Source organism: Magallana gigas, chromosome 2 (genome assembly GCF_963853765.1).
Source record: "Magallana gigas chromosome 2, xbMagGiga1.1, whole genome shotgun sequence".
Taxonomy (NCBI): Eukaryota; Metazoa; Mollusca; class Bivalvia; order Ostreida; family Ostreidae; genus Magallana; species Magallana gigas.
The window spans coordinates 33932653-33945051 of NC_088854.1; the positions used below are offsets into that span (position 1 = coordinate 33932653).

Consider the following 12399-nt stretch of genomic DNA (forward strand, 5'->3'; position numbering starts at 1 on the left):
GATCCAGTTTTAACAAGTTTATTGATCGGCATAAACCTATGCAACATCACGGACTGCACGAAATAATCATGATGATGTCAGGCTTTAATTCCCATAAAAGCGATTTGGTTATTTACTTTATTTAACGTACTGGTGTACATTAGCATTCATTTTTCAAAACTTATTTTTAAAGATAGATTTATTATTTCGATAAAAGACAGAAGTAAATATAAAGAATAAAATGCTTTATTTGATGGTTCATGTGGATTATGAAGGTAGCGATCATGCAGAAAAAATCAACATAAATAACGCGGGTTATGTATTTTTTCTGCAATGTTGCTACCTTTATATCCCGCATAAATCACGGAAGAAAGCAAAGGGTTGAGATGCATGGTAATTACCAACATGGGAAGGGTGGATCGTAATCAAACTTCTTGGACGTTATCCTTGCATTTTTTGATTTGGTTATGGATACCCGGTACGATAGGATAGACTAAAAATTCAGACACCATGCTAAAATAATTATTTCATTTAAAGGTTATTTTCTTCGGGAGGCCACACTATTTCAGTGACTTTAAACCTTTTTGCGCCAATAACTGCTAATTAACATAAATATTTTTCCCGAAATTTATTTTTAATAAAAAAGAAAATTCGGCCTTCCAACGATATTTTGGTATATTCGAGAAGTTTTTTGTTTGTTTTGGGTTTTTCTTGGTGTACAGAATTTTGCATTGCCCTAGAATTTTATAAAATACATTTTGGAATTGATAAGTGAAGTAATCAAGCTTATAATATGTGAAATGAAGTAGAGTGAACACTATTATGTTTTTATATTTATCAATCTCCGTCTCCTCCCAATAGGAATGGTTACAAATGACCACGTTTTAGCAGTCGATGTAGCTGCTGGTGATGGTGACGTTTTTAAATCAACTGTTGATTTATATGACGTTGATTTCACAGGTGTTGTCTTCAGTGTTGTTGTTCTTGCTGTTGACGGCTTTAATGTTGTTCCAATTGTTGATTTAGTCGTTGATTCTGTAGCTGGTTTTGTTGTCACGGGTAAAGGTTGTGTCGCTCTAGAACTCGACATTGCCACAGCAGACGATGACTGGCTTCCGGTCTGGGCTTGGTGATCTTTGAGTAGAGAGAGAATAAAATTAGAAGAGCATCTCTGCAAAAAGTTTAATAATACATCATCAATATGCGATTTTTAAAAATTAGAACAGCACATCGAACAGAAATCAACTTTTTTCGGGTGTTCAAGGTTTTTGTTATGCATACGCTTATACGTTCGTCATTTATATGCGAGTATAATGTTTATGTCATTTGATATTCTTTAAGTATAATATGCTCTCATGTCCATGCCAAGTCCATGCACACGGACGTTTCATAAGGATCTAATATATTTGATTTAAAAAATGAACATGAAATAATACTTCTGATGGCCTGTTGTATAGTTTCGGTGACACAGTCATTAGTTCTGCAGCAGCGAGTCGAGCTTCCAAAATGAAGAAATTCGTTTTGCTGTGAATTTCTGCATTCCAGATCCTACATATATACATATGTGAAAAACTTGAGTTCGTTGTATATGAAGCTGATCCACTCAGAGACGTTTACAATGTACAATTCTTTAATCAAAATTCCTCATTCATGTAATCGTATTGTTATGTTTTACGAAATTACTACTCTTACCTCAATTCCATCAACTTACACACACTCAGTTCTGCGCAAATAAGGCTCATTTCGTTAACTGGATTTTGTCCTTAAATGCACATTTTCAATACAACATCTTGATTGTTGTTGTTATAAACTTACCATGGTGCACTTGGACTCTAACTTTCCATCTCTGTATCGGATCATACATGTGTTCACACACTCGGTTGCAAATGACTTGCATCGAAACGTCAGATAATCTTCACAAGTAAAACATGAGATGGAGGAAGGTACCGAATTGGTCACGTGATATGGTAACGTTGACGGCGTCAAGAAATGTGGTGTTCTTATTGTTGGCGGCGTCACGTGATGTGGTGTTCTTATCGTCGGCGGCGTCAGTGTTGCTTGGTTAGGAGCCGCACTTAATCCTTGAAAACAATAATCAGAGATAATGGTTTTGAAGGATATATTTTTTTTAAACATATTAAATAATTTTGTGTGTGTTGAACAATTTACAAATACTGTACCATGATTGTGAGTTTTACAAAAGCAAGCGCATTGGACCTCCGCCCAACTTCTGTACACAACGCAAATGATTGGATCATATGTGTAGCACATGGACACTTTGTCCCTACAGGCGCCAGAACCTAAACAGAACACTGAACAATTTTCGTTTCCTCATGATATTAAACTTCCTGTATGCAACATGAATAAATTTAATTTACAGACGATGTTTATCTACAGTATATATTTTACTATGTATATTATAGGATTCATATACATTCTAAACTATTAATACAAGAAGTAGCCTTTACCTGTAAAGTGCTGCTTCGTTGAATGAAACAGAACACAGAGAACCCATAGAAAATTATTAATATTCATAGCAACGGGTCACAAAAAACGCAAACCAATACAGCGCTTTCCAGGACAGACCAATAGATTGGACACTTCTCAGACACCACTTCCAGGGAATAACAGTCCCACGCCGTGTAATAGATGATAACGGTAGCGGTCATCCCCTCGTGTCCAGTCGGTGCGAACACAGAGTTATCATGCTTAGTCCTGTCTGTAAGTACTATAACTGTAGTGCTACTAGAATCGTGGTTATACTTCGCAATGGACGTGTGTACATGCAATAAGAAAAAATCGTTTTCACACAATGAGAGGCTTGTAGACCAAGGTTTGTTATTTTGAATTAAAAAAAGGGATATAATTATCTCTTGCTAGAACTAAAATCATTTATGGTAAATCCATCTAATGTTGTTGGTGTTTTAAACAATCACTTTAAATCATTACTAAACATACATGTTCCTGGTGAATGCGAGTTTGCAGTATTTCATTTTTCTTTAGCTGTTGTTACTTAACAATTTGTTAACTATAATTATCATGTGAAGAACTATAAAAGGGACTAATAAGGCTCGATTTAAGGTCTTAATTTTCAATTTTTTTCCCCGTTTTTAATGTCTAGAATGATTAATGCTTCGTCAAAATTTGAAGGTCAAATACTGACTGACAAGCAAGATACAGAGTTTAATCAAAGTACTGAAATACTGACGGGAGTTGATTTTATCGATTATCATTTATTTTAAAATCAATTTATCTTGCATGGCAATTAGTTTCTAGTTTGTATTTGAATTACGCACTTTTTTATAATATGAATTTTTAGACTTATCCGACAAGAATTTCGAGAAACCCCATCTGAATCATGTTGTGTAATATTTAAAGATAGATTTCAACTACTAATATGTATTAGTTATCGAAACAATTCTAAAAATTGTATGGATCCAAGCACAATTGATATCGAACTCTAGTCTCGTTTAACTAGACGCTCGGCTGTCTCCGTTAATATCCGACAAGCAAGAGAGCACCCTCTCTGCTTGTCGCAGATTTACGAAGACAGCCGAGCGTCTGGTTGAACGAGACTATATTAACTCTGGAGTAGGAATACATGAGACTACAAAAATATCTAAATTGTTCGTAGTATATAAAATCTAACTATTTTCAAAGTGTTTATAGATAAGTTTCCTTGAAAAACAATGCTTCAGCATACATTACATCAAAAAATTTTCTATTATTTTCAAGAACTTAGTCTTGTCAGCGGTGATGATTTGTGCTTAGGTCCAAACACTGTTTCACTTCCGGTTTGCCAGAGTATTTGCATAGGAGAGTTGATTAAAATCAACTCCCAAAAATTCCTTGTTTTGTAAACAAAGCCCGAATCTTGTTATTGTTTTCATATGTGTTTTAATGGCGTGAGTTTCAATCAAATGTTGTTTCTTAAATCTGTTGATGATATTATTCATGAACAAATTGAATCAGTTTATCTTTTCTTGCCACGAGTCATTTGGTCAAAGTATGGCAATTTCATGCATATGCTTTACATTAAATGTGTTTGTAAACAAAGAATTCTAACATCTGTATCTCTCTTGTGACTTCTAACATTCAAATGTTGGTTTATTATTTAAAATGCAGAAGTAAACCTTTCATTAAAAAATATGAAAAAAAAAATTGGATCTGAAATCGTGTCTAGGTCCCTTAAAATAGTATATTGAAGTTTATAATTAGGAATGCTAGTCTAAATTATCTGTAATTGAACGTTTACAATATATTATGCTGATAATAAAGTTTCACATATGTAAAATGTAATTTACATTTTTTTAAAATATCGTTTAGAGTAAATAACCATAGTTTCACAAATTGTGACACTATATTATTAGGTAATATCTGTTCTAGTAATTATAGTTTAGAGTTGTTAACCATAGTTTACAAATCGTGACACCGTATGCATTTCTGTATCAATTATAGTTTAAATTTCTGAAACATACGAAGATTTTGGTTTAGAGATGTGAAATAGAAGTTAACGTTGTTAACTATAGTTTACTGTCGATGAAAATACGTTTAGCTAATTTTTTGAATTTAGCATGCCATATTCATGAATTAAATTAACTGTTTAAAAATATATATCGTCAACAAAAATATTTCAAACGTAAGGCTTATATAAAACAACACAGAATTTTATATTTATCATCCAAGTTTATTTGTGATAGTGATCCAGATTTTGGTGTTTGTTGGTTGAGTAACTGATCCGTGATCTGTTTTGACTGAAGTTGAACCTGAAAAATATAATTGTCTGGGGTTTTTTCTGATTCTTTGGTTCTGATGCTCTCAGTTTTAAATGGCCTTTTTTATTTTATAGAGAAATCAAAAAAGATTGCTCAAGTGATGAGTCCTACCCTGGTCAAATTTACAGAAGCAGGGACATTGTTTCTCGGCCCAAGATCTGTAGAGGGTACAGATTTCAGCCCCGTAGCTCGCGCATCTTGAGATTCTGTCCCTACAGGCTGAAAAATACATGCATGTTGTGCATAAACATACTGTGTTTGTTAATAGCCCCGGTATCTCCCAGAAATTTCATAAAACTTTACCAAGGCTTGTTATTCCGAGACAAGAAAAGCAAGAGTAAGTGTGTTGCTTTAACCAACAATATGCGGGTATATTGTCTTATACTATATAAATAGTGCCTGTTTGGGAGGGTAACAGTTGAAATTGACACCCCGAGAAAACCATTGTCAACCGACGCGAAGCGGAGGTTGACAATGGTTTTCGAGGGGTGTCAATTTCAACTGTTATCCTCCCAAACAGGCACTATTTATTTTGTTATACTGAATGTCTTTTTTAAAATTTTTAAGAAAATTTTACTGCTTTTATATAGGAATAACGTGAATTCTACAGCGAACCGTACGCGCATAATTTTCGCGCATGTAATATTTTTTAATGTTACCCGTTGCCAAGTGCGTTGCTAACGCTGAGGGTAATAGTAAATATTATTAACTGCGTCTTAACCAATCAGATTTCAGTATTTAACATGAAAGTATAACAATAATAAATACCGTAAATGATATTATTTGTTGTAGAATTTTAATTAGGGTTTATTGCATGCAGAAATTGTCAAAATATTAATTTTCATCAAATTTCTCTTTCCCACGTCTCTATGTGAGTGTTATCATTAATTTGTGTAGTACACGAAGAAACTTTCCCTTGGTACGGGAACAGGCCATAACAGTGCCTCATTAACTGTGTTGTCTTTCGCAACAATTTCGATGCGGACTTTCGGGAACACTGGCTGTTGTGTTTCATACAGTGGAATCTTTACCTGGGTTTGTTGTAAACGGAATTGTTGTGGAGATCAGCGGTGGAACAACCTCAGTTGTCGTCGTCGGTACTCCAGTTGATGATGGCGGGACCACCACTGTTGTATTGGCTGATTGCGTAGAAGTGTCTAAAATTCAATCAATTCAAAAACTTATGATAGAATAACTATCACAAAACAAATAATATACATGCGTGATGCATTAATTTAACATTCCTGTACTTCTACAAGTACTATGTAGATATTTAGGATATGTAATGACCTTTTGATGAATATTTATAAATGACATGGAATAATATGCACACTTACTTGGACAAAATAATTCCAGCGGTTCAAAAGTATCCCTTGTATAAGTATTTTTAAGGTCTGTAATACTTTGTGCGTTGTTGGTTAATCTATCAGTCATATTGGTTGTAAAAAGAATGAGAACAATTTTGACGCCATTTCCCAAGAGTATTTCTGCTGGTTCAGATGCATTTTCTGGATGGAATATTCCATCCGTCATCAGTATTAGCACATTATCAACATCCGGGCGATCACCGCCATCTTTCGTGAAACTAATGTTGGTGACAAAATCAAAACCATTCTCTAAACGGGTGAATTGTCCACTCTGTGTTATTTTTTTGATTGCGAGAATTGTATCTACACTCGATGAATACTGATTTAAGTTAAATTCTAGTCTGGCTTTGCTTGAAAAGCTAACAGCGCCAAAGTGCGTGTCTTTATTGTACAAGCCAGATGTTTGCACAATTTCTTCCATAAATTCTAATTGATCTCGAAAAGAGTCGTTGGTTTCACTTCCACTGCCATCAATTAGAAAAACGACATCCAGAGGTCTGCATTCTACAGAAAACGCAAATTGATAAAATATCAACACCCCCTCCAACCTTTAAAAGACCTTGGAATGCCTTTGTTCAGTCCTTGAAAACGAAAGGGTACTTTATTATTGCTAAAAAGTCAATTTAAGTTTATATAAAGTCTGAACTAATCATTTTATTAAAAAAAATTAAGCTTATATATCTGATAATTAAAATCAACAGTCTTACACGCTTGACAACTTAACTGAACTCTTGAAATTACAGTACATGTATATATGGGCAATTTGTGTCTTATCTAAAAGTCAATGATAAAAGATTTGTGTCCTTAAACTATATATCGTTAAGTGATCATGTAACCTCTGGTCATATTGGAACTAGTTTTTTAACGGTTATTTTAACACATTCTTGAAACTTGGTTATTACTTCTTTATTGCATTTGTGATAAAAGGTTGGTAATTTTGAAAACAATACACTGCATAGCTGTGTGAACGTAGATTAAAAACTAAATGCATTTTATTTGCCATAAATGAGAGTCAAATACGTATATATCGTTAAGTGACCATGTTACGTACCTGATGTGAGATTCTGAGAGCCTTCCACCCACAGAAATAGGGGTGTAAGGGAGAGAAAGAAATTGGGTCCAAAAATAAACATGCTATAAAGCAACAGGAAATACATGAAGGTCAAATGATATTCTCGGTCTTGATAGCAGATATTCTATTCCGGCGATAAGAAATATCTATGAACTAAATACACATGTCCATATGCGTATAATTTTAATGAACTAAACAATGAAATGTTGTTCATGAGGTTATGAAGGTTGCAAACATAGCACACCAATCAAAAAACCAAGAATCAAACAGGTATTTATGTTCCTCCTGTGATCTGTTTCACCACCCACCCCCCAAAAAAAACAACAACAACAAAAAAAAAACAAGTGTTTGCCATTGCCAAAAGATTCCTAAAGATTTGCCTTTTAATTAGCAAAGTCAAGATCAATTACGTATAAGTTAAGCATGTACAGCTGTTCGTAGTAATTGCATTGACATGTGATGTTTGACAGGAAGGAATAATTAAAGTTTTATCCAATGTTCCTATCGGAGAACACCGAGCAGACCATTAGCACACTCGGTGTCGTCAGATTGAAATTGTAATTTCCGCAAAATTTTCCCCCAAAACAAACTTCGTCCAGTCGCATCGGACTTCGACCAAAGAGCATAGTCGTATGACGTCAACAAGACTTTGAGGGTGTTTGATAAATACTTGTAGCTTATTTCTTTCCAAACCGCCACAATTATGTTGTTTATTTTTTCATCCAAGCACCTGTTATATGCAAAATTCACCTGAAATTCACACCATTTGCTTTTGGCAAAACTGTTAGACAGAATCAATAAAATACGTCTGCTGAGATTCATGTTGTCAACTATGTTGTCACAATACAACTTTCCTATCTCAAAGTCCCGACATCTCACACACAAACTGTAGCCTTTTCCTTCCAAATATGGCACAACGATTTTAAAAACAAACTTAGTATCCTCATCGGCATAAACTAAAAATACGTCATATTTAAAATCGGGGTCGTCCGGTATGATTTCGTACCCCTTGTTTTTATATTTTATGACGTAAAGCCAGTGACGTATATGCCATCTAAGCTTGTATAAAGCTGCAAACGTGATGAAAATCACCAATAAGGCGGTGCCTGAACTTACGATAGCAATGAACACAGCAGGATTCATTGGACACAGTTCTTTTATGGTGAGATAGAACAAATTTCTCGTGCTCGCATCAAGAGGAACATTGAGTCGACATGTTGTATTTTCAACATGTGATAACTTTTTCTCATTGGCATGCATCCAATTGTAAAACCATAGCGCGTCATCGCAATTGCAAGAGAGTTTATTATAGCTAAGATCCAACCCGCCCTCATCTAATCCATTCAATAGAGTTAGTGGAAAGTTATGTTCAGTGATTCTTTCGATGTTATTGTCCGACAAATCCAGATATTGCAAAGATGGGACGTTTCCAAATACAGAACTCCCGTCCCATGATCCGTTTAAATAGTTTTTCGAAGCGTAAAGTTTCCTTAACATCGGCAAATGACGTGTCAAATTTCTCGGAAGGTAGTGTAATCCTGTATTTCTAATAATAAGTGTTGTAAGATTTTTCAAGTTTTTTATCATCTTTGTGAGTTTGTTTTCCTTTAATTTAAGATGGTTTGCTGAAATATCTAGTAAGGTCAATTTTGGGCAGTATTTGAACATAATGAGGGTTTCTTTGGGGAAATCGGAAAAGAAAAATCCATTATCAGAAAACCTGAGTTCTTGAAGGGAGTTGCTTTTAAACGCTTCTGGTTCAATGTGGGAAAGTTGTCCAGCCAACCGCTGTATGTAAAGTTGACGCAATGACGTTAGATTGGTAAATGTATTGTTATACAACTTTCTTATTGCATGCCCATTTAGATTCAAGGCTTGCAAATTTGTTAAACATTGGAAATATGATGATCTAAATTCAGTTAATTTATTATTCTTAAACGAGATTGTTGACAAATTAGAAAATTTATAGTCACAAAACTTTGGAAATTCTTTAAACCAGTTTCCACCCAAAACCAATTCGTTGATATTTTCAAGACCAGTAAAATTAACCCCATTTTCCGTAATTCCATTGTATGATACGTCTAACTTGCGAAGTTGATTTAAACTGGAATAGTTAGAACCTTCCAATGCAGTGAAATAATTATAGGACAGGGTTAAATTTCGAAGTGATGCATTCCACAGTCCAGCAAAATCAGGCAGTTGGTCCCAGGCATTATGGGAGAATTTGATAAACGTAATGTTGCGAGTGATGTAAGAAAGCATCTCTGATATTTCTCTCCTATTCACTTGGATTTCCCAGCTGATCTCCAATTCTTTTAAATGTTTCAATTCGGATAAAGCATCATGGGAAATGGTGATGATGTTATTATCCAGTAAATTTAATACACGCAGGGAAGAAAGTCTCCTCAAATTACCGAACGTTTTCTTAGTAAGATTTATGAATCGAAATCCTTGAATGATTAACTGGTAAGTATTGTTTGGCATCGAGGGAATAGTATCACTTCGTGGACTTTCTCCTTTATTCACGCACTTAATTGTCACGTAATACTGTTTACCTTTATATTTTGTACATGTACACCCAAGGGGCGGCTTTTCATTTCGCTCACATGGCTTTGGATGTACACTTTCGTACACCAACACAAAAGCAAGGAACAACATCTGTGCTCTGGTCATGGCGATGTTCTCAAAACACAAATATTAGTACTCTGTCTAAAGCTAGCGGTCTTTATAACTTATATATATTTCCTTGTCGTCAAAAAGGGATGTTTTTGATGAAAGGTTCTTTGGCCTATTAGGTAATTGTATTAGAGATCGAAGGATGGTCAAGTGGCCAATTACTGTAGATTCCTTATTTTACGCGAGTACTTAATTCTGCGATTCAACGATTCTCCATCAAATCACGAGAACATGAAATCGCGAATGCCGAAATTTTACTATAGTTTCATGTAGTTTACATGTGTCGGAATATTAAAAGCGAGATTTTAAAATTTGCGAGACGAGCTTCTCGCGATTTTACGCTGATATTTATTCCTCGCGTTTAATTAGGAATTTACAGTAATTTCTTTATTTGAACAGGCTGGCAGATTGCGGAACTGCTTTCTGTGTTTGATAGCTAAAGATCTTACAAAAGGAAACTTTTAACATTTTCTGCCGGGTAATATATTATTTAACTGGATATCAGTATTTTAGCATGAAATCTACGTGGTTCATTTCATGAATTCGTTGGAATATCAGATAGTTTGAGGCCCGTTATGGCTGAAAAGTTGAAAACTGTATGTGTTTTTTAAAAATTAAAACAGAAGTAAATATGATGCACATATCGTACTTAAAATATTGCCTTTAAAATATTATTAGTTGAAAAATTGATGTACATAATATAATCCTTTCCAGTTTTGAGGGATAATAGTACTTCAACAATTTGATATTACATGTAATTTCAGGCTGATAGAAAGGCTCGTTAATATCGAACTGCCAAATGTAAGTTTTAGTCTGCAAGACAAGGGAGTGATATATCACTACAGTAATTGATTGAAATGAATTGAATTATTCATACATACAATTTATAAATATATTTTATTTATTAAGAGGAATGGCCATTGAATCTTTTTTCTTTTCTTTTTTTGAGTAATAAATTTAAGGTCGTAAACAGATTGAACACCGGTTAACAATTTATTCTGTTACGAACTCTCATGTAAAAGTTCAAACATAACTTTTATTCAAATTTGGCTGTAGATTTTGAAAAAAATATGATTTCAACCGGATTGTATTAAAATGTCACTCAAAGGCGTGTTTAATATGGGGTTTTGAAGCTCTTTTATTAGTTCTTTTAACTGTGGGTAAAGAAAACGACCGCATAGATGTACGTATACACTTTTTTTATGGACCTGGAGCCACTCGCCAATGAACCTTTATACATGCACTCACCAAAAGACCTGTATACACTCATTGACAGGCTTGTCTACACTCACCGACAGACCTATATACACTCACTGATAGACCTGGAGGCACTCATCGATAGGTCTGTATGCACTCATTGACAGACCTGTATACACTCACTGATAGACCTCGGGCGTAGCCCTGGGGAAATAGGGAATAAATCTTCACATCTCCCTCTTAATCATGCAATAATTCGTGCAATAATTTATTGTATGATGTGGAAGGTAGGCCCCGCTCTAAATAAGTTTTACCACCCGGTAAAATGTTGGAAATTTTAAATTATATTATTATATCATCGTCATACACAGTGAAATACAAGGTCAAGCTTTAGCTGAACTTTTTGGATACCTAACAAATGAAACTAATTGATCTCAAATAAAAGGCTGTTACACTAACCTGGGGAATAGAAGGAGGCATTTATTAATATAAATAAGTGGCACATGTTTAGTATAAAACTATGAAATTTTGGACCATTCAATTGTTTGTAAAAATAGGTATCCTAAGTTTTATAATTGCTTTTAAACGCCATTGCTGATTCTATTCATTAAGACACTCTTAAATGTATAGCAAAGAGTTCCAGGCACAGCAATCTTGACTTGTTATAAACGTTATTTGTTGTAACAAAAATTATAATTTATTACTTTTGTAATCTACGAGATGGAAAGGTGAACATTGCTACAAGCATGAGTTCGTTATACTGTGTGCGCTCTGACTGTTTATACATTTAGTACTCATAACCGGGTTAAACATGCGTGCACGTCAAAAGACGCTTTGTGCTTTGAAGCACTTTATAACACATCCTCAAAAGTAAGTGTATATGCACATCTTATTTACAGTTACTCATAACCAGTCAGTAAATTTGAATTTACAATACAGCAGTTTCACTTAAACAATACAATGCTTTCTATGGTGATTCATTCTGAATATGAGGGTGGCGATATTTCAGAAAAACTGAATACATAACCCGCGTTATCGGGTGATGTAGTTATTTTTTGCAATGATCGCTACCTTCATAATCCGCATCATACATCAAAGAAAGCATTTGCATTTTATTGTTTATATTTACATCTTTTTTTAACAAACTTGGGAATTCAAGCCTGACATCATCATGATTATTTCGTGCTGTCCGTGTCTTATGTCGCTGTAGGTTTCGATCAATCGGCAAACAGGGCGTGTCAGTACTGTCAGTTTCTATAAAACTATGAACTAAAAATAAGTTTCCGTAAAAAATAGAGGGAATCATACATAGTACTCGGGTGATGTAAATATA

The 12399-nt window shown here is 34.4% G+C and overlaps 2 protein-coding genes and 1 long non-coding RNA gene across 3 annotated transcripts; all 3 read right to left on the reverse strand.

The window, feature by feature from the left end:
• Nucleotides 1–973: 973 nt before the first annotated feature.
• On the reverse strand, nucleotides 974–2697 carry LOC105336683 (uncharacterized). The gene is made up of 5 exons (XR_010711034.1): nucleotides 2448–2697; nucleotides 2160–2279; nucleotides 1795–2060; nucleotides 1416–1527; nucleotides 974–1113 (listed from the first exon to the last, which is right to left on the reverse strand). It is a non-coding gene; the product is annotated as an uncharacterized lncRNA (long non-coding RNA).
• A 1929-nt stretch (nucleotides 2698–4626) lies between these two features.
• LOC105336684 (vitrin) lies at nucleotides 4627–7287 on the reverse strand. Its single transcript, XM_011441113.4, has 5 exons — nucleotides 7173–7287; nucleotides 6092–6625; nucleotides 5786–5911; nucleotides 4866–4973; nucleotides 4627–4745 (listed from the first exon to the last, which is right to left on the reverse strand). Exons 1-5 carry the CDS (start codon nucleotides 7276–7278, stop codon nucleotides 4657–4659), a joined length of 963 nt encoding a protein of 320 aa, XP_011439415.4. The 5' UTR covers nucleotides 7279–7287; the 3' UTR covers nucleotides 4627–4656.
• A 319-nt stretch (nucleotides 7288–7606) lies between these two features.
• LOC117680334 (toll-like receptor 13) lies at nucleotides 7607–10024 on the reverse strand. Its single transcript, XM_034444432.2, has one exon. The coding sequence runs from the start codon at nucleotides 9864–9866 to the stop codon at nucleotides 7695–7697; it is 2172 nt and encodes a 723-aa protein (XP_034300323.2). The 5' UTR covers nucleotides 9867–10024; the 3' UTR covers nucleotides 7607–7694.
• Nucleotides 10025–12399: the final 2375 nt, after the last annotated feature.